The sequence below is a fragment of the Etheostoma cragini genome, chromosome 16, assembly GCF_013103735.1.
Source record: "Etheostoma cragini isolate CJK2018 chromosome 16, CSU_Ecrag_1.0, whole genome shotgun sequence".
Classification (NCBI taxonomy): domain Eukaryota; kingdom Metazoa; phylum Chordata; class Actinopteri; order Perciformes; family Percidae; genus Etheostoma; species Etheostoma cragini.
This window is the reverse complement of record NC_048422.1, coordinates 20,024-47,517: the sequence shown is the minus strand read 5'-3', so window position 1 is coordinate 47,517 and position 27,494 is coordinate 20,024. Positions and strand designations below refer to the sequence as shown.

Genomic DNA, 27,494 nt, shown 5'->3' with positions numbered 1-27,494 from the left:
AGTTCTGAAGGCAAAAGGGGGTCCAACCCGTTACTAGCATGGGGTACCTAATAAAGTGGCCGGTGAGTGTATATTGACTTCATTTTTTAAAAATGTAATCCCTTACCAATGAAACCATTGTTTTAAAGAGAACTGCAGTTCAGTGGGCTTGTGTTTTCTGTATTTACATTGTATTTCTAAAGTTCTAATATAAATTATGTGTATGGCGTTGCCAAGTATGTGTGTGTGTTTTCTGCATCCGTTTAAGCTTTGAGACTTGTCCTGTGGTGGGCGTTCTCTGCCAACATTAACAGTACTTGACAGTTTTCTGTTCAGGATTCAAGGATAGATGCAGTGTTTTTCTGTGACCACAAATTGATGTTGTCATGGGAAGATTTGTTCCATATAAACAAGGCTTGCACAATGTGCTGCTATAGTTATACAATGTGGGTCAAGCCTTATTGTGTGCCCACTAATTATACTGTTAAAATAATTGTAGTCAACCAGCCAGTCAGACATGAAACACCACCAGATGGTGACTGGTAATGACACAGAAGATAGGCAGTCATGGCTTTTCACTGCTGTTGTGACAGAGGATCCTTTATTGTTTTATATTAAGTATTGAATGTGACAGGTATGTACACTGACACATTCATAGAGATCGAAATATGCGCTTACATCTCCATATACAAGTTGACATCGGTGCTGATCTTTGGTGCATTGGGCAGCTATCAAAGTGTAAAGTGTACATGAGATAGATTAAAATGTGACAGTTGGAACCCCTTCCTGAGGAAGTTTAAGACACATTCCTGCTAGATGTTGAAAAGGTGCAACTGAATGCATCTTTCCTCTGCCGTACTGCTATACTAAGCATCCAAGGTCTAATGTCAGCTAAAATTAGCCTGTTACACTGAAACAAGCCCTCCAGCAGTTTGGACAACTAGGATCATACAGAAGGCCAGCAAACTGTTGTATCACTGATCTGATCCCGGATCAGTTTGAGCTCTGAATGGTGAGGCGCTGATTGGTGCCTCCATGCGTTGGTGTAAGGTAAGAGTTAGCGGTTAGCTAGCTACCTGTTAAAAAACACATTGAACCACTAGTTACTGAACAGCTTCAGATGTATCAGCAGCAATGTCTGGACCTGCATGCAGCCCAGAAAAAGCAGGACACCTTTACGATCCCACCAATGGAGATACACTTATGTAGATATATGGAGATGTTTAGATTGCGTAGTATAAAGAAAACTTTAAAACTTTATTATCCATGTGTGGGGCAATTGGCTTTACAGCCAGCCGAGAACAAAAGACAGCTGTTCATACGCAACGCAACAGACAGATGTACTAATACTACAAAAATATTCATACGGGATGAATCACATCTAGCTGTTGATGAAACCATTGGAAACTGGAACAATGAGCTCCTAAATTCCTTAGTCTTTCACCTCGGGACAGATGGCAGCAGCCTGAAATCATAGGACAGCAAGGAGAGATTTTCTGGCTCTGTGTAGAAGGGATACATTTTCACAACGCTGTTTAGTATCTACTTAAACCCGCAGATAAAAAGAGAAAGTTAAAGCAGACTTGATGAATCTCCAATAAAACTTTTTCATGAAAGACATATCCACATTAACACTTCTCAACTTCCAATAAAAGTACATTGGTTGTTGGGTCTTAGCACGAACCCTGTCTGTCTTGGCTCAAATGTCAGGTTATGGTGTATAATTGTACCCAGATATTTTACTATATTGTACCTAACTTCAACAGCCTGGTCATGACCAAAAACAGAAGAATTTCATTCTGATATCAATGATTATTTGGTGTAGTTTTCCATGGAAAAGAAGGTGTCCAATGATACTATGTAAAAGCTACTGTAAGGGAGACGGGGGTTGGTTGTCAAACGTTTTACTCTTGCGGGAATTGCTCATTGTTAAACCATCTTCCAATAGTCATTCCTACATTCAATTAGAGCTTAAGGCCCTACATTAGTGTCCCTTTTATCTTCACAAGTTATTGTACCAAAAAGTAAACCTTAAAGAAACTCTAAAATGTTATGACAACCAACCCCCATCACAATGTAACAAAAATGACAAAGTTTCTCCTCATCGTAATGTTTTGTGTGTGTTCCACAAAATGACCAGTGCAGGATGACAGGACAACTGTCATACTGATATCACATAAACTGCCGCCGTGGCCTCTAATGTAGCTATAATAAGCAGTGTGACAACCAACCCCGGTCTCTTCTACAGTGTTGGAGAAAACACTGAACGTTTATTGGGTTTAGATGTCTGATGGGAACCATCAACTTATCGTGGTGGAGAAGTCTGTCTGTTCATATGAACCTGATGGCTTTGTATTCGGGAGCTGTGTGCTCCTGGCACGGTCTCCCATGACAAAGTGGTCTCAGGTGAGGGGCCAGACGAAGAATGGTTCAGATCCCCCTTTGAATCACCGAGAGGGAGATGGAGTGACCCTACCCTAACCCTAACCTGGTTATAATCCTTGGCAAGTCCTGCAGCACACCACCATCAATGTGGTTTATGCAATCAAGTGTGGGGCCTGCCATTAGTTTTACATGGGGGAGACAAGAAATGCCCTTTACTTGAGAATCAAACAGCACCGGTACATTTTAAAGAAGGGCGATGGCCCAACTGTTTTATATGCACATTTTAAACTCCACGGCTCTCAACATGTTCAGACCATGGGCCTGGAGAGCAACGAAGCCTGGACCACGGGTCAGCATTAGAACCAGTCTTTTAACCCTCCTACATGCTTTCTTTCCCTTGTTTTTTCTTGTTTTCTATTTTTTATGACTTTTTTATTCTAAATAATGATTTTTAGATTTTATAATTCTTTCTTTTCATGGGATTAATTTCTGCCCTATATGTGTACAGATTTTACATGTTTTTTCTTAAATAAAATTATTAAAAGATGCTTTGGTGGTCCTTTTATTACTTTTATTCTCTTGTATTTATCTTATATTTTAATTGGACTCTTTTATTCATTAATATTTATTATCGTTTTTTACACCATGAATTGCTAGCCTCTGGATTTGAACACAATGATACACATACCATTGGTTTTATGCATGTTACTAACAGTGTGGTTTTATTCTATGATGTATTTTAAATGTTTTATTATTTATTTATTATTGTGTGGCACTTTTTACCTTCTTAGCACTTTTTACCCAAGCACTTACTTACTAATTTCTAATGGAATGTGTACTTTTTTATCCTTAGGGGTAAGTAATTCAGACAGTATTTTAGAACTTGTAAATACTATTTTAAACTAATTTCACGTCAAATAATGATTTTAATATATTTAAATAGAATCTCTTTGTATTAAGACACCGGACATTTTATGTATTTACATAACTCTTACTCTCTCTACATATACCTTTTACTTATTTATTTTAATTATTTGGTAGTGTCTCCGGGAGAGGAGCAGGAGAGGAGACCTTTTATTAAAAGTTTTATTTTCCCGCTGTCCGTCCTATCCTGTGGTTCTTTGACCCTGCTCTGATCATTAGGCCTTCTTTTAAACAGCTTTTATAGAACCGAGCCAGGTTTTTTAAGGAGGTTTTTAAGTGTTTTACTCACACCAGTGGTCCCCTTGTGCCCGTGCCCATCTAGGGTGGTGCATTTTTACCCTAACCTAACCCTGTCTGGAGCCAGGCCCAGACAGAGGGTTGGTCATAGAGTGCCTGGTGGCCAGGTTTGCCATGGAGCCCAGGCGGGCACAGCCTGAAAAAGCTACGTGGCACCTATCTCTCTGTTTCATCTGACCTGAGACTGTATATTTTGGAAACTCAGGTGAAGAGAGGGTTGTAGCTGTCAACTGATCACCATCTGGTGGTGAGTTGGGTCAGGGTGTGTGGAAAGACTCTGGACAGACCGGCTAAGCCTAAAGAGGTAGTGCGGGTAAATTATGAACGTCGGGACGAGTCGAACCTCGGGTTGAAGAGGAACAATGCAGATTCCGTCCTGGACATGGAACAACGGATCAGATCTTCACTCTTGCAAGGATCCTGGAGGGAGCCTGGGAGTGTGCCCAATCCGTCTACGTGTGTTTTGTGGATCTGGTGAAGGCATATGACCGTGTCCCCCGGGAGATACTGTGGGAGGTGCTGCGAGAGTATGGTATGAGGGGGTCCCTTCTCAGGGCCATCCAATCTCTGTATGACCAAAGCGAGAGCTTTGTCCGGGTTCTCAGCAGAAAAGTCGGACTCGTTCCAGGTGAGGATTGGCTTCCTCCAGGGCTGTGCTTTGTCACCAATCCTGGTTGTAGAATTCATGGGCAGGATATCGAGGCGTAGTCGGGGTGGTGAGGGGTTGCAGTTTGGTGGGCTCAGGATATCATCATTGCTTTTTGCAGATGATGTGGTCCTGATGGCATCATCGGCCTGTGACTTTCAGCACTCACTGGATCGGTTCGTAGCCGAGTGTGAAGCGGCTGGGATGAAGATCAATACCTCTAAATCTGAGACCCTGGTTCTCAGCAGGAGACCAATGGAGTGCCTTCTTCAGGTAGGGAGTGAGTCCTTACCCCAAGTGAAGGAGTTTAAATACCTTGGGGTTTTGTTTGCTATTGAGGGGACAATGGAGCAGGAGATTGTTTGGAGAATCGGCGCAGTGGGTGCGGTATTATATTCAATTTATCACACCTTTTTATCTACCCGTCAGTTTTGGTTCCTACCATCACCTATGGTCATGAACGAGATCCAAGGTACAAGCAGCCACAATGGGTTTCCTCAGAAGGGGGGCTGGCGTCTCCCTTAGTGAGAAGCTGGGATGTAATCAGTGACAAAGCAATAATAAAAATATATGACTTTAATAATGGCTTAATTTTGAAATTGTAATCCCTTACCAATGAAATCATCTATTGTAAAGGTAATTGTAGTTCACTTGGCCTGTTTTCTGTATTTACAGTGCATTTCTAAAAAAGGTGTATAGAATTGCCAAGTGTGTGTGCATGTTTTCTGCATCTGTTTATGCTTTGTGACTTGTCCTGTGGTGGGCTTTCTCTGTCACCATAAACAGTACTCTACCATTCTTATATAACTCACCACTAATCATACATGGTTGTTAAAGTCAGTGGGAAACCAAAATTAGCAGTTTGTGAAACTTTGTGACAACCAACCCCAATCACATGGTAATAATGACTACAAAATGTCTCCTCAGCTTAATGATTTGTGTGTGTTCTAGAGAAACACTGAACATTTATTTGGCTTAGATTGAGTGTTGAGATTTGATTTTTAAGGTCTCACTAGATTCAGTGCAGAAATATTGGTATTGTTGGCATTTCAACTCATGGTTAGGTTTTTATTCGTAGTTATTTGTAAGACCTGACTCAGCTGTTTCAAGATCGGAACCGATTTGCTTGGTGTCAAATGGGTTTTTGCCTGCTGGTTGGCATGTTTTTTTATTATTTATTTATGATAATGTCTTGATTTTGCATCCATATGTGCCCTAACCACTCTGCTCCATTTGTGTCCATCTGTCTGCCTTGGCCATTCTGTATTCTGATGTACTTTAATATATATGTACAGAATATAAGGCATACTTTTCAAAAATACAATCAGCACAGCAGATAGATGATGCTCATGTGAGTCTCCAGTCTGGTATTTAGTAATGGCTAGCATTTACTATTAATAATATTTTTATATATTAATAGTGCATGCATGTTGCTTCCTAAATGTCAGGTTGTGGTCGAATAGCGGGGTTTGCTTGTTTGTTAGAGGAATTGATTGACATTGATTTTGATTGGTGGTTTGCCATACATGCAGAGCCTGCATGTAACACTCTAGCAACACATTGTGTGTATTCAAGAACTCTTAAATCAGTGGAAATGACATTATATCAGAAACAGACTTCTGTTGTAGATTACTTAAACATTTATACGTTACTTGGGACAGACCCCTTGTTTCTTTTCTTTCTTTAACAATACCACAACAGGAGAAAAGGGAACGTTTACTTTTTTATCAAGCATCAAATACGTTGTTGTGTCGACATCGCAACATCCTGCGCCATGTAGACGATAAAACTAAATATTGTTCAGCCCTACTTGTTACAGAGTAATTAATACAAATAGAAGGAATCTGGTGACTCAACCGTTGTTTTCCAGGTAATGCTGGACACATTGCAGTGGGCTCTGTGGTTTTCTCCTCCTGTCCTAATAATGCCAGAAATCTGACATTCAACTCTTCAACTAGAAGAGTTATCACTTTTATGTTATCTATTATCCCACATATGGCTCCTGAAAGACATTGCATGGCATATCAAAACACCAAACATATGAGTATCCAAAATATAAGTGAGTATCCAGATTAGCGATAACAGAGTAGAAAAGTGCTCTTAGCAATGTGGAAGCAGGTGGCCGCTCTTCCTGTTTCAGAGATTATATTCTGTGTGTGCTCTCTTCCAGGGATCTACCTGCTGGACATGATCTACATCGACTCAGCATATCCTGCGTCAGACAGTATTATAGAGACAGAGCAGCGGACCAATCAGATGAACAACCTTCTCAGGGTCATCTCCGACCTGCAGATGTCCTGTAACTACGGTAACAAATGAGTAGATTACCTGCTTGCTTTAATCTGCAGTTTGAGTTCCACTGCTTTAGGGTGCTTCTGCTCTGTTCTCGCTCTTAGTGTTACAACACACTGAGGTAGGTATTGCCCCTTGTGCTGAACACAAAAATGTGCAACTTAAATCCTATGACACTTGTTGACATTAGCTTTGATGAGTCCTGTACTTGATTTTGGTGGACATGCGGAGCTAGTATCATGTATGTGTTAACTGTCAGATGGGACTTTTCTTCTTCAGATTACTTGGTGACCCTGCCACATGTCCAGAAGTATCTGTTGTCAGTTCGCTACATAGAGGAACTCCAGAAATTTGTGGAAGATGACAACTTCAAGTAAGTTTGATCTCAGCGAATGGTACTGCGCGGGGGCTACAACATGTTTACCGGCCTAATGCCATTTTATCGGCTTTTGACCCTCCCCAGAGGACAAACTCTTTATTGTGGAAACTTTTTCCAGACCTCTCATGGCCAGTTTATAAAGTCTCCCTAAAACAAACTCTCTTCCCTTGGTCAGCACACAAGCTTTTCTCCAGTACACTGGAACATGGAGGGTGGCGTGAAATTGGCGGGGTCAATGCACAGGAAACAGGATGGAAAAGGACAAGCATCTGGTTGTATCTTTGTCCACAGGGAGTTCATTCATCCAGCAGGCACTGAAGACTTTCCCAGGCAGCGGCTCCCATTCTGTGCTCTGAAACATGTTTAGCTCTCTGCCATCACCCAGGGCCCATCAGGCCCCCTCTGGCCCCAGGCCCAGCCCACGGCCAGTGCTAAACTGAAAACACAAGCAGAACTCTATTTGGGGATTTGAAAATTCCACAGCAGTTTAATTAGTAATGGCTTGTTAAACATGAATCAGGTTATTTGGTGAATGAATCCAATTGGTGTATAATGCTACAGTGAGATGGTCACATAACATAACTACTAACATAACACAAGAGAAGTGATGAAACCAGGAGGAGTGAATGATGTAATTTGGACACTACACATGTGTTTGGCGTTGCATGCCAGCTCTTTAAACAGACATCCATAAACCAAAGCCGCTTACTAATTAATGACTCGTTAATCCACAGTTCCCTTCCCCCTACACCGTTTCAATAAATTCTTTCCATATGTGGGGATGTGTGGCAAAATCACATTTACCACAGAGCCAAATACATTGAGATTATTCCACATGCAAACAGAGCACATGCAGACCTTTCAGTCAGCTTGGCTCTACCTGAATATCTGATGACATCATTATCTCATTAAGTCACAGGTCTACATACAATACCTCAAGGAATTTGGTCAGGTATCAAAACCTTTGCGAGCCATCAGAGCCAGCGGTGAATTTCCACAGGGCTAGAAGAGATGAAGGACCATTATCTGCATCATCTCTGCACGGTAACACTGGATGGAGCCCAAGTCTCTTATCTGATATCTCCTCGCTCATCGCTTGAACTGGAAGCTGTCTTGGCCCTCCTTTGTGAAGGCCATCTCAAAGCTCTTAATCCTGCCCCGAGGATGTAAAAGTAAGACAGGGGCATGGAATAGATCCTTAAGGTCCTACGAGCAAGGATACAGAGAGCAGCCTTCCTGGAAGTTGAGCAGCTGAATGCCCAAACAGCTGTCCAATTTATGTGACATTTCAGAGTAAAGGAAGTATCCCTCTGAAACACATTTGCTTGTTTCCTCTCTCCTCCCGTGCTTCCTCGGTCGGAAAAGGAATGGAGGCAAGTGAAGTAAACATGGATGCGGTCTACGGACTTGGGACGTACCCACAGCGCCACTCATATGATAATACTTACTCCGTCTGTGTCTACACAGGATGTGTTCAGGCACAGTAATGAGTGTAGGTCACCTGAAGTTTGGCAGCACTCAGAGCCCAACACACATTCGTTTTGGGTCTGTAAACCTGAAATTTAAAATGAAGTTTTTCCGAGGCGTACCATTAAATTAGCCAAATGAAATTACAAAAAAAAACTGCTAGTCTTGATTGTCTTTTGCAGTTTTTTAATCTTCAGGATCCTAAAGGTCTGGAACACACCTCGTTTATTAGTCTTCCTTTTTGGTGACCTACGCAGTATTAACCCTAGAACATTTTGCTTCCACCATAGCACTTATTCCAAAGCAATGCTTCACTGGTTGTATACATGTGCACATGCACTCCAACTTGTCACTTTAATGACATGGGCCACATAGTCAAACTAGTGTATTTATTGTAATTGTGGCAGTGTGTTTCTGTGGACACTTCTGTTGTGTGTACTCTATCAATCTGTTGTGAGATTACATGTTTTGTGGTTGTTGAGCCCACCCAAGTGAAATTATTGAATCTTAATAGCTTATCAGTAAGTGTTTGATGTATCTGGACACTACTAACTCTCAGCTGATTGGCCGTTGTGTCTGATGTTGCAGACTGTCTCTGAAGATTGAGCCTGGCAACAGCTCCCCTCGCATTGCTTCGTCTAAAGAAGACCTGACAGGTAAGACAGAGATATGCTGATGCAATGGCGTCCCTCTGATTTGTCCTTTAGGTGAAACAGAAGGAGGGGGGGTGTGTCCCCTGGGGAGGAAGATGGGTCCCCTGCTGGCTCCTGTGTTGCTCATCACAGTAAACTGTGTTTTTGTTTTCAAGTCATTACTTGGATAGAAAAGAGCAACAGCACATTTCTAATGTCTTGGCTCGTCTGGTTCAGCTTTAGTGTTTCTACAGACAATGAGTGAAGCAGAGAGAGATGATGTCACACAGACAGTCAGCGATGTGTGCTCAGAACAGATTATCGATCTGAAAGGTATCCTTTGCATCATATAGTAATCCGTAAATTGTGTGCAGGCTAGTAAACCCCAAACCAACAGCATTGCACTCCCTGGTGGGTAGGTCGGTAGGTCGGTAGGTAGAAAGGTACTGGTGAAAGCCCCCTAAGATCCCCAAGGTGACGGCTCGGCTGATTATCAGCATGGATTACTGTAGATACGTGTTTCTGAATAGATAAGTTACAATCAGAACAATAACTGCATCATTTGACCAATAATAAAACTGAGTGTTACTTCTCCAGCTTTATCACATCTAATATCTACCAGGCTGGACCTGGGGAGGAAATCCAAGCCGATAGCTCCCTCATCCCTCTGTCTGCCACCCCCTCAGGGGGCTTTCACACCTACTGCAATTGGTCCAGACTTTAAGACTTTTTGGTTTTGTCCGAATCAAAATTAAAGGTGTGAAACCTCCACTGGACAACGTTTCAGATCCATAGCTGAAATTTTGTCTGACCAAAACCAGATCAAGCTGAACCAAGGTCTGGTTCCTTTCTGGTGTGAAAGCATTTTTTGAATGTCACAGCCTTTCAGATCCACTCCAGGATGCTCTGGCAGGCTTTCTTGGTGTTATAAGACCGGGGAAGCTCAGCTCCGAGCTGTGTGTGTGTGTGTGTGTGTGTGTGTGCGTGAGATAGACACGTGTCAGCGCTCAGAGCAGACTCAGAGGTTAACTTGTTAAGTGTGAGGGAATGTACAGTGTAGATTTCAGTTTATTTCTAAATTAATGCTGCAGCTCCTCAAACCCCAAGTAAAGTTCCTCTGTCTTGCTTTCCAGCAACGCAACAAAACAATTGCAGGGGCAGCAGTCAGTTGTAAAAACTCTGACACGGAGTGAGGAGACAAGAGGACGGGGAAACCCGTGTACAGACCAATCAGTTCCAACTGTTGGGAGACAGAGCTCACATGTGTGATTGTGACTGATATGGGCAGGGAATGAAATTCGACCACTTCAATTGACGTTTTTCCTGGAATTTATTTTTCTGCCGAAGATAACATAATATCAGTGGTCTGTTTCCAGTGTTAACTGCATCTGCACCTCAGCAATACAAGACATTATTGTCTGAAAAACCCAATCTGAGCTATACCAGTTTATATGAGAAGCAACGCTCCACACTCTGACAACTTCAATGAACAAAGTAACACGGTAATACCATATTATATATCCAACAAAAAGACATACACCTGCAGAAGATAACATCATATCAGTGGTCTGTTTCCATTGTTAACTGCATCTGCACCCAGACATCACACAACATAATTCACACACTCATAAAGTACCTCCATTATTTACATTATACAAGCGCGCAAAAACGGCGCGAAAAGAAAGTTAGACAATGCGTCATTACAAGTTACATTAAACCATAGAAATGGCACAAAGCAGTTAGTTAACATGGTATTAACTTTGCAAAGTTAAATGTTGAAGGGTCACAGCACAATCTTCAAAGAAAACAATAAAATAGCGCATCGGCATTTTACACACAACCTACCTCAGCAATACAAGACATTATTGTGAGGGGAAACCGGAAGCTAAAGCAACATAGGAGGTACAAAAGAGGCACAATGCAGTAACAACATCTCTGCAGGAAACAATGACGATGTGATAAATGGATTGCACTCAATAAGATGAAATTGACAAATATCAAACAAAACTTTAACTGATATTTAAAATTAAATAAAATATAAATTGGCAATTAGAATTAATAAAATACATTTTTAACTCTGTTACATGATGACGGCGGGACGTAGTTACGTTACATAGAGATCTTTGTGCCAGATCAGACCAGATCAAACTAAAACATGAACCTTTTTCCAGACCTTGATTGGGACTTCCAGGTGTGAAAGCCCCGTCCTTCACCTTACTATCTTGTAATTACCAGATAGATTTCACATAAATATTAGATACAGACTTTGTAATTGTAACTTATATAGTCTTACATTATGAGTTAGGGAAGATGAGAGCTTTATTTTGTTCCTCAGGGAAGGGAATGCCCTCGGTGGACTCTATGTGTTTCTCATCCACGCTGTGAAGGAACTCAGCCCATCAAGCAGCTGTCTGGATGCTTCTCCCCTCACATTTTTATATACTATAGTATAGTCCTGAAACAGCTCTTTGCACACTGTTGTCTTTTGGTCTTCTGCTCGGTGTGTGAGGGGATTACATGGAGTTGTGCTTTTCTGTAAATGTGTCCGCCTGGCAGACTGAGGAAACACAGCTGAGGGAGTAAAAACAACATTAAAAGGTAACTAATAATCAGCTTTATTTCAGATAAATAAACTCATTTAACTAATAGGCCAGTTCACTTTTTTTATTCATCCTTTAAAGTCATGTACAGTCCCTGACAAAAGCCTTGTCGCTTATCTATTTTGTAGAAACACCTGCTATTAACCTGACTTTTAATCAATCAATTGGTGTAAGAAATAGTCAAATTTTGGCAAGTCAAAGGTTTTGTCGCCTATACAGAAATTGAACAAATTACTGCAAATACTAAAATATGTCAGCAAATTAAATAGTGGTGCTGTGAGATCCAAATTTAATATATTGTATGACTTCCATGAGCTTGAAGGACTGCATCCATGCGGTTTGGCAAGGATTCATACAACTTATTGGTGAAGTCATCAAGAATAGCTAGGAAAGCAGTCTTACATGCCTCCCATAACTCATCAATATTCTTTGGTTTGGTCTTCCATGCTTCCTCTTTCATCCTACCCACATATGCTCAATGATGTTCATGCCATGTGACTGGGCTGGCCAATCCTGGAGTATCTTGATCTTCTTCGCCTTACGGAACTTTGTAGTGGGGATGGAAGTATGCGATGGAGCATACCATCCTGCTGCAGAATTTGGCCTCTTTTATGGTTGAGAATACAAGAGGTAGCTAAGATGTCTTGGTATTTGAGACTATTGATGTTGCCTTTCACCCTGCAGATCTCTTGCACATGTGTGTTTTCTGGGTGAATCTTGGATTCATGCGGGCTCCAGTAGGTCTCCTGCAACATTTGCGGCAACTGTGGTGTAATTCAACAGAAGATTCATCTGAAAAATCCACTTTCTTCCACTTTCCAGCGTCCATCCTGTTAGCAGGCTGTGGGCCTTGGCAAATGCCACACAGTTTTTCAATTGTCTTTTGTGTAGTGCTGGCTTCTGGGCACTGATTCGATCATGGAGGCCATTTCGAGACAGAATCCAACAAACTCTTCTGGTCGACACAGGGACTTCAGATGACCAGATCTCGTGGAGCTCTGCTGCAGTGGAAAATGTGCTGGCCTTGGATTTTCGAGCCAAAAAACGGACCTCTTGAGCAGTTGTCTTGCAGGGTCTGCCTGACCTGGCTTGTCAAAAACTTCTCCGGTGTCTTCAAATGTTTTTTTTATCCTCTCTACCTGACGCTGAGACACATTGACGGTGTCCGCCACATCAGTAGTGGATCTAATTCAATTCAATTCAATTCAATTTTATTTATAGTATCAATTCATAACAAGAGTTATCTCAAGACACTATACAGATAGACCACACTCCAGAATTTACAAGGACCCAACAGTTCTAGTAGTCTCCTCCAGAGCAAGCAACAGTGCGACAGTGGCGAGGAAAAACTTCCTTTTAGGCAGAAACCTCGGTCAGACCCAGGCTCTTGGTAGGCGGTGTCTGACGACCGGTTGGGGTTAGAATGAAGAGTGGCAATAACAAAAATAGAAAAAATTAGTAGTCTGTAGCAGTTCTTTGTAGTAGTTCATGGCATAGCAGGATGCTGTGCGGCATTACAAGGCACAGCAGGACGTAGCAGGGCACTGCAGTGTAGCAGTAGAACGTGGCATCACAGAACATGGAGCGGGACCAAGGTCTTCAGCCTCTTGAGAATCAAAACTTTAGTCTCAGTGTGAATCTTAGGCATGTTTGCAGAGGTCTAGTTGCAGTTGATGTGAAGGTCTAGTGTACTGGGGTTGTTTTTATACACACCCGGGACCTAATTGATCCATTGTTTGTCACAGATGAAGCTCAAATAACAAGGCAACAACACTTATGTCTTTGCAAAAAATGACTCAATGGGCTTTACCAAGCTTTGAATATTAGAATACTTTTTAACAGTTTTGTTTTGCACTGAAACGTTATTACAAAAGTTGTTGGGATTAAAATGACCCACTTCTTGTAAATAAATCTTGATTGGAAGTGTATTTAAACGGCACTTCAGGTCAATTTGTACACAAGCGGCAAGACTTTTGTCAGGGACTGTAGAGGAAGTTAACGACACAGCTAAATGTCTAACAGCTGGGTCCTCAGGTTCAGACCCTGCAGTTCTTCCCATTGACTCATAACCCTGCAGGCTGGCCAGCAACATGAGGGCTTTGTTTTTAATGGTTGCTATAGAAACTACTATTATATCCCTTTCTCTCTTTCTCTCCATCTCTCTCCCTCTCAACTGCCACAATGTTTTAATGACAGACCTGCAATGCACGTACACATGTTCCACCAAAACAAGTTCCTTCAAGAGACAAGGGATGGGAAAAACACATGCTCTGGTTTATCGGCATTTCTTTAAACCAATCACAATCATCTTGGGCAGGGCTAAGCTCTGGACGGAACCATGGTACCTCTGCTAAATAGTCTCAGGAATGAAGTTGTTTTGGTGAAACATGTGTACGTTAAGAAGTAGTTTTAGTCGTCAACAGAAAACTCAGATTGGACAGATAGTCTATCTAGCTGTCTGGATTTACCCTGCAGAGATCTGAGGACCAGGTAACTATATTCCTCAGATTGGACAGATAGTCTAGCTAGCTGTCTGGATTTACCCTGCAGAGATCTGAGGACCAGGTAACCATAGTCCAACAGAGGTTAGAATGACAACACAGAGACAGAGGACGGGGACGGATGTTAGAGCACCAACACAGAGACGGGAAGGGGACGGAGAATAGAACGCCAACACAGAGACAGGGAAAGAGGACAGACATCTGGCCTAAAGGAGTTAAAACCGGCAGAATTTTGCGGAGCGATCCCAGAAGTGGAGCGTTGTCGTGGATAAAGACTACAACATGACAACCAGAGAAATGTCACATGACCTGATGTTTCAAGCAGTACATTTGTCACTGAGTCAGAACAGGGGGAACACCCGAATATGAGCTGTCTTCACTGCCTCTTTTCAGTCGATCATCTCATGTCAGCTACATTTTATTTATATAGACCAATATAAAAAAAAATCACTATGTTGCCTCTAGGGCCTTTCAAATCTATACTGCACCCTTAGTCCTTAGACACTAGTGTTTGCTACTGAAGAATGTAAGGTTTGATACAATTATTAAATAAGAGATGTAATAGTTTTGAAATGAATCCAGGTATTGGCTAGTTGTAAACAGAACTGAAGCTAAAAGATAATATCACCACAGAATGTTTTTTGCCTTGTGGCCTAATGGGTAAAGATGTCTGTCTTACATAATTTGATTTATTTGCAGAAATGATTGTGAATTGTGTTTACAGCTCGTACCTGAAATATTTTTGGCAACATCAACATGATGAATGAGTAACATTTAGTGCAAATGAAGCTTTTCAACTTCATATGTTACAACCATCAGCAAAATAGGTTTGATGAATTTATTGATGTGGGAAAGGAGAGTAAAGTTTGGATACTTGTCAGAATAAGGTGCCATCAAGTGCTCACTTCTCCAGAAAGCATATGCAGCACACATCTTTACGAGCTGGATGAGGGGGAATGAAGGCATATTACACAGGGAGCACATTATCCTGCTGCCAAATGGATTTTAACACGTTATGGTTTATGATTATGAGAAACATTTCCCTCTTGTTTGTAGCAATGATTAAAATTTGAACAAGTTCATAGTGCATTATCAGTGCGCAATGCAGTTAATGTCTACATTGGATACATGGATGGATGGATGGATGGATGGATGGTTTCCAGTCAGAATAACACTGCATAAGGTCAGCCTTCCAACAGTGGTAAACTGAGGCTGTGGATGAAGGCATTGGTTCCTGATGGGATTTTATTCTCCATCTCATTGGCTCCATCTAGTGGATCTGTTGGAAACATTTTAAAGCCTAGCTGATGTGGGATATGTGGAGAAAGTGGTTTGGTTTGACTAGTGGCACCATACAGGAGTAGCACTTACGTTTTAAGTGATACTTTACCAAAAGGGTTTTTATTCTATGTGCATAGACCCATTTGAAATCTACTTTGTTTTTTTTTTATGACCAAAAATATATTCTTTCATAGTTCTCACATAGCGTATATTCCAAAATAATAGTGTGGAATGATATTTAAACAGAATAACTAAGGCACAGTGACTCTGTAGTCATGTATTATCTGCACGAGGAGGCAGATGTGGGAGGGGCTAACGGGAGGCAGGCATGAGAGGGGTTAACGGGAGGCAGGCATGGGAGGGGCTAACGGGAGGCAGGTGTGGGAGGGCAAAAGAGCTGTAACAGGCATGTTTTCATTTTCTGGAAAGGGCACACGTTTGTTTTCGTAAACAATACACTTAACATTAACGATACACTTTTCCTGTCTGTCTGTCTTTGTGTCTGCTTGTGTGTCTCTTTGTCTGTGTATCTGTCGGTGTCTGTCTGTGTATCTCTCTGTGTCTGTGTATCTGTGTGTCTGTCTGTATGCCTGTGTGTCTGTCTGCGTATTCTTTCTGTGTCTGTCTGTGTATCTGTCTGTGTCTGTCTATCTGTCTGTCTGTGTATCTGTGTGTCTGTCTGTCTGTCTGTGGGTCTTTCTTTCTTTGTGTCTGTTTGTGTGTCTGTGTTTCTGTCTGTCTGAATGTCTGTATTCTAGGTCTTTCGGTGATCTCTACCTCACTGAGGTATAACCGCCGGCCTACCTGTCCCGATGCGTCTGTGGGGGTTCACATCGCCACCCCCCCTCCCTCTCACCACAGGAAGAGCCACAGTCTGGGAAACAAGTGAGTTAGACAAACTGCCCCTGACATCTATCTCAGTCCATGTTTAAGTCCAATAATATGACTCCAACAACACTGAGGAACTGTATTCCTTGAGAAATCTGTAATGAAATGTAATTTATAAATGTCAGACTTATCAGTCGGTGATACAGATCTGCAGAGAATAATATCTGAGAGGCCCCAAATTATAAAATACTAAATTAATAATAATTTATTTTAATGGTTTATCAACACTCCAGCAGATATTGATGCACCAAAGTTAGCTACCAAGCTACTTTCATTGGCAGTCCCTTTGCATGATCTTTTTGGTCACCCTCAAATAATACAAAACAAGAGAAAATATACAATAGTTCAGAACAGAATTTTTTTTAAAGCATATCCAACACTGTTAAACAACATAAGGGGATAAAATCCACATGCCGATGATACGGTCAGTGTGGACATCTTTGCTTCTCAGTCATCCATTTCTCAGCAGGGAAAGCTAAAGTCGACATGCTTCATATTCAACGGTTGATCTTGTATTATTCCTGTAGACAACCAGTGAAGGGAGAGCTCACAGATAGCCATTGATTGTAACACTGTAACAGGAAACAGCAGTATCCACTAAATGGCACATTTAGCCATGCAAGCCCATCACTGCTGATTCTGACTATTGGATGACACAAGCAGACATGCAGAGCAGCAATAAGCAGCGCTAACATACGTGAGGGATAATATAGCGCAAAGCCCAGGAGGGTCAAGTCCTCAAACTCGTAACCTGTTTTAACTCATGAAGGGGATATCGCCTATAATATAGCTCTATTATATAAAATGTGTGACTGTGCTTCTGGGCCTGATGGGCCAATGGATAGGCCGCTCATACTCCAAACACACAGGCCATGCCTCACAGAGTGGTGAGAGAAAGCTGAAGGTGGATGTGAAGGTAGAATGAAGTGAAAACTGACTAAACTTAAGAAGTGTGAAATGACAGGTCCTTGGGCTGTTTTGTCCACAGCATGATGTGTCAGTACGGCATGTCCCAGAGCAGGAGTGCTACGTTTCCCATACAGAAAGCACGCCACCTGCTGGACGACAGCTTTTTAGAGTCTCAGAGTCCGGTCCGGAATGATCCACACGGTACTTCTGTGTCCAACGGCCTGTCTTTAGGTACGTCTATCTTTAGAGCCAGTTCTGTTCAAGGCAGACACAATGCAGCTTTGTCTCTTCTAACCAGTTTGGGCTGTAGAAGAAAGTGTAGCATTTGATTGTAATGTGAATGAAGCGGCTGCTGTTCTGTATGACAGTAAGCTCTCAGTGTGAGGAGTCCACAGGAATGACTCTCCTTTTTGCAGCTTCAGTAATGCTGAGGTCTTTAATCATTTGTTTGCTTCTAGAGCTAAAGTAAATATTATTTTATAGAAGTTTTATTCAGCAATGTACTTATTCCACACTGCTTATAATATATTTACAAATGCTTAAATAGCTTTTGTCATTAACTCTACACGTATATTAGGTTATACCTATCCTGTGTTTTTCCTAATAGGCAGCAGTGAAAGCTCTTTGGGGGAGGAGCTGTCACCTGCAATGGAGAGGTGAGAGCCAGTCATCAGCTAGAAGCAGTCATTTGATCCTTTAATGTTATAATCACTTTGACATGACATATAAAGTATTTCTTGCCTTGAAGGCATACTATGTAACGCTTCCCTCTTCGCCCTCTTGCATAGTCTGTCCACCAGAAGACACTCTACAACGTCCCCACTAGTGATGGCGTTGCATTGTTTGTCCACCAAAGGACACTCTACAACGTTTTGTTAGTGATGGCATTGCATAGTCTGTCCACCAGAGGACGCGCTACAACGTCCCTGTTAGTGATGGCATTGCATATTCTGTCGACCAGAGGACGCGCTACAACGTCCCTGTTAGTGATGGCATTGCAAAATCTGTCCACCAGAGGACATTCTACAACGTTTTTGATAGTGATGGCGTTGCATAGTCTGTCTTCCACAGGACGCTCTACAACGTCCCTGTCAGTGATGGCATTGCATAGTCTATCCATCAGAGGATGCTTTAACAGCTTTGAAAATATTTCAATATTGCTTTGTTCTTGAGCCCCTAATTTTAAAGTCCTACATCAGAATCCTCCGATATTACCTGAGAGACACACTGGATATGTGATGTCTCACCCGGACTTGGAATGAAGCTGGCTTAACAGAAGGATTCCTTTTGTAAGTAGCCTTAAAAAGAGTATAATATGGCTTTAACAGCCTGAAAAAATGTCAATGTAGCTTTACCTTTAAGCCTTTCATTTAAAAATACTACATCAGAATGCTCCGATATTACCTGAGAGACACACTGGATATGTGATGTCTCACCCAGACTTGGAATGAAGCTGGCTTAACAGGAGGGTTCCGTTTTACAGTAGCCTGAAAAAGAGTAAAGTGTGGCTTTAACAGCCTTAAAAAATGTTGCTCTATTACGTCTCTGTTAGTGATGGTGTTGCACAGTCTGTCCACCAGAGGACGCTCTACATTGTCCCTGTAATTTTTGTAAAAACTCATAAACAACTACAAATGACTAATGTTAGGGAAATCTGTTTATGTTTTTTAACACAAATCTGGATTAAAAAAAAATATTTATCAGCCAATGTATCGGAAAATCTGATTTTGAAATGACCAAATTTCGTATGGGTATCGGCCTTAAAAATCCTTTATTGGTTGGGCCCTGATCCATGTTGATAACAGTCTTAAAAATCTCTCACTTGTATCCCATTTAAACAGTGTCACCATCTCAGAGTAATCATCAGTTAATCTTTGTTGCATCTTCAGAATCTGTATCAACGGGACACGATGTGTATATTGGAAGCGTTCTGGTTTCCATTTGTTGTCAAATAAGGATTCACCAATCTTGTTGAGAATGCTTTGGATGCATGCAGGTAAATAGTCCATGTAGAAATCAAAAGAGGAAAAAGGCATTGGCCGAAATGTAGTCTCAGAACCCATAGGCTATTGTCTGTCAACTATTTAGTTTTTTAACAGTTTTTTAAAATTGTTCCTGCATTCATATGCAGAGAAACAATTTGTTTAAGTTGCTAATCAGACTATAAGCAGTGGCCGTGGCACTGGAAGGTTTTGCCTGGATATCTGCTGGCTACACCTGAACCCCCAAAATATTGTTCCTAGCCCTCAGCGGCTAATTCCTGGTCAGACCGATAGTTGGTGGGTTCCAAGGTTCATCGTGCGCAGACAGTCACTTTCTGTTCCGTCTTAGTCGTTCTCCACAGCACTGTGTCAGTGCTCTTACTATAACGCCTATTCTAATGCAGGGGAACGGAATGCTCTGGATTGTTTGTATTTCTTTAAACTAATCAAAATGGTCTTGGGCGGCGCCAAGCCCCGGACGCAGGAACGCAGGGGCTCTGCTAAGTAAATAGAAGGGGAAGAGAGCCTGATCTCCGGCGTGTCCCTCACACGCTGGATGTCAGTATCTGGTAAGCCAGACTAAGCTTCAGACTTCTGTACAGTACTGAGGCTTACAATGTTACATTTTTTTGTTTCTTTCTCAAAGTCAATTCATTCCTAGTAACATTGCCAGATTTATCCTTTGAACTTTGATCTTATCTGATAAATGTATTTCAGTGCCACTAGCTTCAGTCTGTGCCTGCAGCATATTCATTTTACATTCATTATCAATGCTTTTAAATGTTGCTAGTATCCACTGTCAAGTTAATCTTACTGTATGTCTTCAAACCTCCCCCAGCGAGAACACAAAATGGACTGATTAAAAAGGTCTGTGGATGGACATTAGATATCATCATCTCTGTCATTCAGTACTGCGTATGGTTTGAATCAGATCCACTCACAGACTGTGCAAACGAAGTGGGCGGAGCTTCCCGGTCTCGAAAGTGAAGCCAAATCTGTTGACTTAGCCAGCTGATGTTTAACTTTAATGCCCTTCGGTGAACCAAGTGAAACACACTTTAGTAAGATGTGGAACCTTAACTAACCTGGTTTGACATGCCAAAACACTGCCTTTCAGCATATTCACTCAGTTAGATGACTTGACTTTATTAAATCCGAGTTCTGCTTTGTAAAACATGTCTTATTTATCAGAAGAACTAATTGAATTGTGGAAAGTCAGTTTTAAAATGAATTTGCATTTTATATAACTGAAGAAGAGGAAAATAAAGTCTCAACTTTTTCTTAATGTCAACTATTAACGACACGTTCAACCAACATGAATAAAAGTAAAGTAATAAACTTGATGATTCAGTCAAAACATTTTTAGTAATGTTGATTTACTAAATCATAGTTCAACAATTCAAGTGAACCATGGTTCCACAATAATAGGGTGAACTTAGTAATATAGACATTTTATTTTGACTTACAACCAATAATGACGCACTGCCATTATTTATGGTTTGGAGATTAGTTAGGCCATGTTAGTTGTCGTCTTCCCTAAATATCGTGGTGCACTTTGACATGCTTTATTATTGATGTATTGTGTGGAAGAACACTGTGCTTAAGGTCTGGCTTGGTGTAAGCACAACATTTTGGGTTAACGTTAGGTAAAGATCATGGTTTGGGTTAAATGATTACTTGTACATCCAAATAAACTAATATTTTAAGGGCTAAAACGTTATTTAGCGAGAGTGTGTATTTTTGGGCCTTTGCAACAGTGTGCTTTTGTTACTAAGATAATGGGACGTCAGACCAATGAGCTTCCAGTCCACTGGGACATTTCTCTAACTACTTGGCATAAGAATAATAGCCCTTCGGACCTGTGGAACGGCAACAACCAAGCTAAGTAGCTAGTGCTAGAGTTAGCTGATCATTTAGTTCCAGTCCAAATATGGTTACTTCTGGTTCCAAAAAAACAAAATGGCGACGGCGCTCCACAAAACAGTGGTGACATCCCGGATGCTACGTCCACTTCTTTTATAATGCCTATGGATACACTAAACAGGTCTTCTAAGGAAAAGGTTAACCCCACAAGCCTGAGACTGACTGTGACCATGTGTGACAAACAGGGGCCGCATGTATGCAACACTGGGCCCCAACTGGAGGGTCCCGCTTCGCAACTCCCCCCGGAGCCGCAGCTATGTTTACAGGTACAGTGAACTGTGGGAGAGTCATTATGACCTTAAATAAGAACAAATAGGAACTGTTTTTATCTCACCTCATCCCTTCACCCTATACTGGTGGAAGTAATTTTGTCACTGGAGCTCTGGCAATCAATTCACACATTTTACTTCCATCCCACTCTGCATACATACATAATACTAAATAAGACAGAGACAAAACAATGATAAATCAAGACAAAACCAAACGTACACTCCGCCAGGTGGCCATAATTACATTCCTTAGAGATCCAGGAATTGAGAATAGTCTTCTCTGCTATGTACAAGAGTATTCCAATCAAAATAGCATTGTAGGCATTATTTCCACTGCTAAAATGTACAAATGACGTGGTAGTTTCAAATTATATCTAACAGGGGTAACCATTTAATCTTTAAAATCTCCCAACAATATTTCTTTCTTTATACATTTCCAAAACATTTGTAGCTATGTGCTCATTTCTGTTTATTATTGAAGAGAGCCCAGACCAGCTCTGCCCTTTATTAGTAGTGAAAAATAAAGTCTATGTAATATTTTAAATTGTCTCTCTGGTGGTGTCAGAGAGTAGTCCTTCCGTCCCCCAAATTATTAAGGAATTATTATTATCAGCGTAAAAGGCTCAGATTATTACATGTATTTTTTATGATTGTTGTCCATACATCCTTTCTTTCTGATGTGGTCAGTAGAATAATTTGAGTTTAAGCGTAAAGTTTCATAAATTTAAGAGATAAATCCTTTCAATTTAGATTGTTTAGGAATGTGTTCTGTTTTTGAGCATGTATTTTCTTTTATGCTAAATGTTGTAATTGGAGATTGTGATAGGAAATTAACTGAGAATATTTCCATTTTAAGCCCTCAAATAACTCCATTGTTCCTCCTTCATAGAGTTTAGCAAGGTGGTCCAGGCCCTTCTCCTGCCAAAGTTTCAGCTTTCAGTTTTTACTCAACTTCCTGGAAAAAATTTAATTTAATTTAATTTAAAAATACTTTAATTACAATCACAGTCTGAAACAGGATTTAAAATCTACTATGAAACACGTTCTAAAAGCCAAGAGCTGGCAGGATTCTGAAGAGGACAGTCAGCTCACTTGTCATCTTTCCTAGAATAAGATGCTAACTGCTAAAACCTTTAAGGATCCAAAGCTGATTATTTGTCCAAAATACTCTAATTCATATTCTTGCAGGAAAACCTGATGTGTTGGTGCAGAACTCATTGGGGGATTCTTGACAAATAGCATCTAGCAAATAGCACGTTCACTTCTAGCTCACTATGTGTTATGATGACTATACTCACTGCACTGCTTCAGTGAGTATAGTCACAATCTAAATGATGGTGTTTCATCAATCAACCGCTTTTAGTATGGTCAAAGAGGGATGAAGATGTGTCATTGCATGAAAACATTATGAATTCATCCTCCACCTTTGATCGCAGGCTGCGATCCAGTGGCCAATGATTTCCCATTTCCCTAATCGATGGGATTCCAATTTACAAGGTCCCAATTTCATTACATTTCCTATTTAATATTTAATAGTTCAGGGACATTTGAGTTACAAAACAAATTTAGCTTGGATATATAATAGATTATCAGAGAACTTCTACTGTAAATTGTACAAACAAGAAGTTTCACTCAGATATTTTAAATAATAGACAAGGTTAATACTTGCAATAACAATTAACCGCCGAAATGTTTGTGGTGGGGATAGACCTCCATTGTAAAAATACAGATATTAAAAGATAAATTTCTTGATTTTATTAATAGGTATCCGATCACTCAAAGTTTGGCCATCGTCACATCAAATATGGCAGCATCATAAAAGAGATGATGTGACCACACCCTCACATCTGTGACTGCATTGATATTTGGTCAAATGCAGGAAAAATTAAGAAAAATATACTACAACCAAGTGGCCCAGTGCTTTGTCAAGAAGTACTTTTAAGCATCAGTGCACGGACACCCAAAGTACAAATAAAACTTCTATACCAATGAACATACTGCGGAGCCACCACTGTCCTATCACATAGCAGTATATTGTGTCACTCTCTAAACTCTGAGTACTTGGCAGGAATCTGTTTCACTTGCCTATTATATGTTTTGTGTCTGTATCCCCCCATCTCTTCTCTGCTTCCCGACACCCTTAGCGCCTCTGCTGCCAACTCCTGCTATGGATGCAGTGAGGCTGGCAATGTGGCTATTGAAGGACCCCTGCGAAGGAAAACCCTGCTGAAGGAGGGACGGAAGCCCAAGGTACAGAGATCTTTGAAATGATTCTGTTTTCTTCAAATACAATTGACCACTTCAGCAAATGTCAGCAGATGTTTCAGCATACCCACTTTTTTGCTGTGTTGCAGTTATCATCGTGGAGCAGATTTTGGATTAGTCTGTCTGGATCAACACTGACATTCTATGGGGCCAAAGCACTGAGGGCCTCTGAGAGGAAACATGTGAGTTTATGATTAAATAACAGTAATTGGTCAGACTTTGCAATGTTAAAGGTTTTCACTCAGTGCTGCTTTCAGTCTGAACGCTGCTAACATAGGGGCGAATGCTGTGGAATTTAATAAAACATAATATACAGCAATTTATTTTGTGGGGGGGGGGGCTGCGAAACCAAACATTGTTGTGTTTAACATGCATTGACAATAAAGCATGTTATATTAACTTATATATCAAATCATGCTTTGTGGACAGAGTTGCTTTGCTAGATTTAAAAAGTAGACCGTTGCGTCGTCGTCTTCACTATCAACCGTCACTGACTTAATGTAGAAAACAGCTGAACAATCACATGTCTTGTCTTTTTCCTGTCTCCATAGCCTGTTTTGTTACTTTTTTAAAGAGATGCACATGTCACTGTGTAGCTGTGTTCTATGACCATGGGCTCCATTAGAAGCCATTAGCTTGGTGTGAATGTGAGCCACTGTGTTCCTCTGTCTGCAACAGTATAAGTCCAACCCCTGCAAGAAGGTGTGTGTGACGGGGTGGATGGTGGTGCTGCCAGATGACCCATCAAGACCCAACATCTTCCAACTCAATGACCCAGACAAAGGTCAGCTTCACACTCCGCTCTCTGTTTTCTCTGTCCCTCATTTAAATTCAGATAATCACACAAAGAAATGTGTGGCACTTCACAGGCAATGTTTACAAGTTCCAGACAGGATCCAGGTTTTCAGCGATCATCTGGCACAAAAACCTGGAAGAGGCTTGTAGGAGCAGCAGACCCCAGGTATGTTCAGCACACACACTCCCCAATCTGCAACTGAGAATTGACTTTTTCCTGTGGTGACAGATGAATAGAAATTGGAATATACAGTATATGAGATAAAGGAGTTCTAACAATAAATACAGAAGCAGGGAGACACAAACCACGACCAATTTCTTGTGTGTAATATTACAAATAGATTTAAAATTAGATTTGTATTAAAAGCATTAGCCGTGTTTCTTGCTTTAAATACTTTCTGAATACATTTACAAATATGACCATAATTTTATGATCATGGGTCAAAAGTGTACAGTATAATGGGATCATCAAAAAGAGCCAGTAGTGTTTCCCTCAGGAAGACAAAGTCCACTCACAGATAACTTTAACCCAACTCTGCAGTGTTTTATTATTTACTTTTTCAGCCCCCAACTTTACTGTTTTGGTTGAGTCTCAGCACTCTCATCAATCTCATTTTCAGCAGCTGTGTGTACTACAGTGTGTACTATGTGCTCCTAACAGCTAATGAACACAGGGGAGCTTTTAGCCACCTGAGAGTCTAACATTCGTCATGTTACCAAACAGCACATTATTCCACATGAATGTTAATGTTGCTTTGTATCAGCTAAATAGAGTGGCTCAGTGGCCTTTCTTCATTTTTGGCACATCCAGCCTCTTTCCCCGTTTTTAATTTCTGTGCTATATTTCTGTTTTTTTTGTTCAACAGATACCAGCAAACCTCATGTCATTTGAATGACAGCAGACCTTACACTTCGGGACATTATTGTGCCAAACCCATTTGTTTGGGATGTACAGACTAAATAATGGAGCACAGTGGATTGTGATGTAATCTACTGATATGGGAGAGTCGGGGAAGCATCTAGCACTGTGGAAGAAGCTCTTTAATACTGGATGTGTGACTTATACGCCAACGCACCTGCTTTCTTCTTCACTAGGACTAAATGCAATGTCAACTCTTGAAAAATCCAGCCAATGGAAGACTTTGGTGAGGCTGTCCCGTGTTAATGTCCCTAAGCATCCTTGTTCCTTGTAATTTGTTATGTTGGTAAAAACATGTGAGCAAGCACACTGTTTTGTGTTTGGGTGAAACAATCAGTGTACTAATGTGGACAGTGTCAGCTGACTGATGCTGATCTTGACTTTGCAGACCAGTGTTACGCGGCCTTTAAAAGGAGCTCACATTTGTAACATAGGAAGTTAAAAAACACACCCCTCTTGTTTAATCTGTGAATCTGTCTTTTCTGCATTTCAACATTATACCAGAGACAGAGGAGGCAAAAACTTCAACACACATCCCAACCAGAATGTGGAGCTGTGAGCATGAAAAAAATAATTATCCTGTTTTAAAGTCTCATTATTACTATTACAAATCAGCACTGCAGCAAAAAGGACATACGATGAGTCTTCATCTCCTTTAGCCTTGTGGCAAACAGCTTGACTGAATTTGTTCCAAAATATTTCATAGGTGTACAAAAACAATATGGAAGCTAGAAGTTGGCTTTAAGAGTGACAACTGTGGTCAGATGAAGAAGCAGCCCTGCGCCAGTTCACTTGTTTCCCCCTTGCTACCTCAGTTGGTAGTTGTCCTGTGAGAAGTGTTTGCTAATGTGCATACCATTTAATAATACCATAACATTTACAAAAAGCAACAATTCATGTTTTCTACTAAATTTAGCCCATAGAATTGGTACTAAACATTGTTATAATTACAGTCAGTAATGCATAAGACAGCCAACTGTTGTCCACGCCAGGATGCCAAGCAGCTGGTGGAGTCAATTGGAATAATTTACAATGAAGTACCAGGCTTTCAACAATCGTGTGTGTGTGTTTGTGTGTGTGTGTGTAAATACTGTATTTATTTGTAAAAGAGTTTATTTTTTTGATAGTTGATCATCAGAAGGAAGTGGTCCGATTATTATCTTTGATTATCCAGCTGCTGACCAGTTTAAAAATTAGTTTCACTCATGACCTCCAAATTAGGGACATTGGAATAAGGGATTGGTGCTCTTAACATTCAGAGTCAAAATGTTGAACTTAAAGGATAATTCTTCTTTATTGACTTGGATTTATAGACTGTATAACAGAAGTGGACGTAGCCACGGTGACACCAACCATTGGTTTTGTAGTCTCAAGTTTAACATTTTGGCCGTTTTTTGGAGCCAGAAGACCATATTTGGATGGGAGGGTGGAGCTGGCACAGACCTACATTCTGCTTCAGCATTTACCCATCATACTTACCGTAGTTGTGTGCACACTGTTGTCCTATGCAATAAGGAATAACTAACATTTCGGGTGTGCTCAAATTTAGTTTTATGTCCAAATAAAGTGGTTTAATCATCTGGACAAAGCTGTCTGATTGTCTGATGTTCCTGGATCAAAAGCTATGAGAAAGATCGAAGTTTTAATAAACTGGAATAATCCTTTAAGTATAGACGCCATTGTAATTGTTAGTCATTTTTTATGATTATCAAATGCAATTGTGGCAAAGACATTGAAAAACAGAAATGAAAGCATATACTTTTACTTAAGTGTAATCACGTTGTCAAGAATCTGATGACTTGAAATGTTCTTTGTCTTGTTTATAGAAGTCATTCACATATTGTCCCTGACTTCTTTTAATAGTCAGGATTTGCAGTTGTTTCTCCAGTATTATTTTCAATCTTCAGATGAATGCGGGCATCTTCAAGACTTACTGTTCTGGGCATTCAGTGGATTCTATTCCTTTCCGTAGGGTAGGGAAATCAATTGGCAGGAACTTGACTCTTGAAACTTAAAAACCTGAGCCAGTGCCGGACTGATATACACTCACCGGCCACTTTATTAGGTACCCCATGCTAGGGTAGGACCCCCTTTTGCCTTCAGAACTGCCTCAATTCTTCTTGGCATAGATTCAACAAGGTGCTGGAAGCATTCCTCAGGG

At 40.8% G+C, this 27,494-nt stretch overlaps 1 protein-coding gene across 2 annotated transcripts in view; it reads left to right on the top strand.

The window, feature by feature from the left end:
* The window catches only part of LOC117959254 (ras-specific guanine nucleotide-releasing factor RalGPS1-like), an 86,430-nt gene extending 59,245 nt beyond the window's left edge, over positions 1–27,185 (top strand). The window contains exons 9-20 of one of the 2 annotated variants that reach the window (XM_034896262.1): positions 6,402–6,539; positions 6,803–6,896; positions 8,958–9,025; positions 16,142–16,268; positions 17,260–17,411; positions 17,788–17,836; positions 21,271–21,351; positions 23,499–23,604; positions 23,709–23,801; positions 24,298–24,403; positions 24,489–24,580; positions 25,281–27,185. In XM_034896262.1, coding sequence (XP_034752153.1) covers positions 6,402–6,539; positions 6,803–6,896; positions 8,958–9,025; positions 16,142–16,268; positions 17,260–17,411; positions 17,788–17,836; positions 21,271–21,351; positions 23,499–23,604; positions 23,709–23,801; positions 24,298–24,403; positions 24,489–24,580; positions 25,281–25,310 — 1,136 coding nt within the window. In that variant the 3' untranslated portion in view covers positions 25,311–27,185. The remainder of the gene's footprint in view (positions 1–6,401; positions 6,540–6,802; positions 6,897–8,957; positions 9,026–16,141; positions 16,269–17,259; positions 17,412–17,787; positions 17,837–21,270; positions 21,352–23,498; positions 23,605–23,708; positions 23,802–24,297; positions 24,404–24,488; positions 24,581–25,280) is intronic. The other variant, XM_034896263.1, reaches the window with a different exon arrangement.
* Positions 27,186–27,494: the final 309 nt, after the last annotated feature.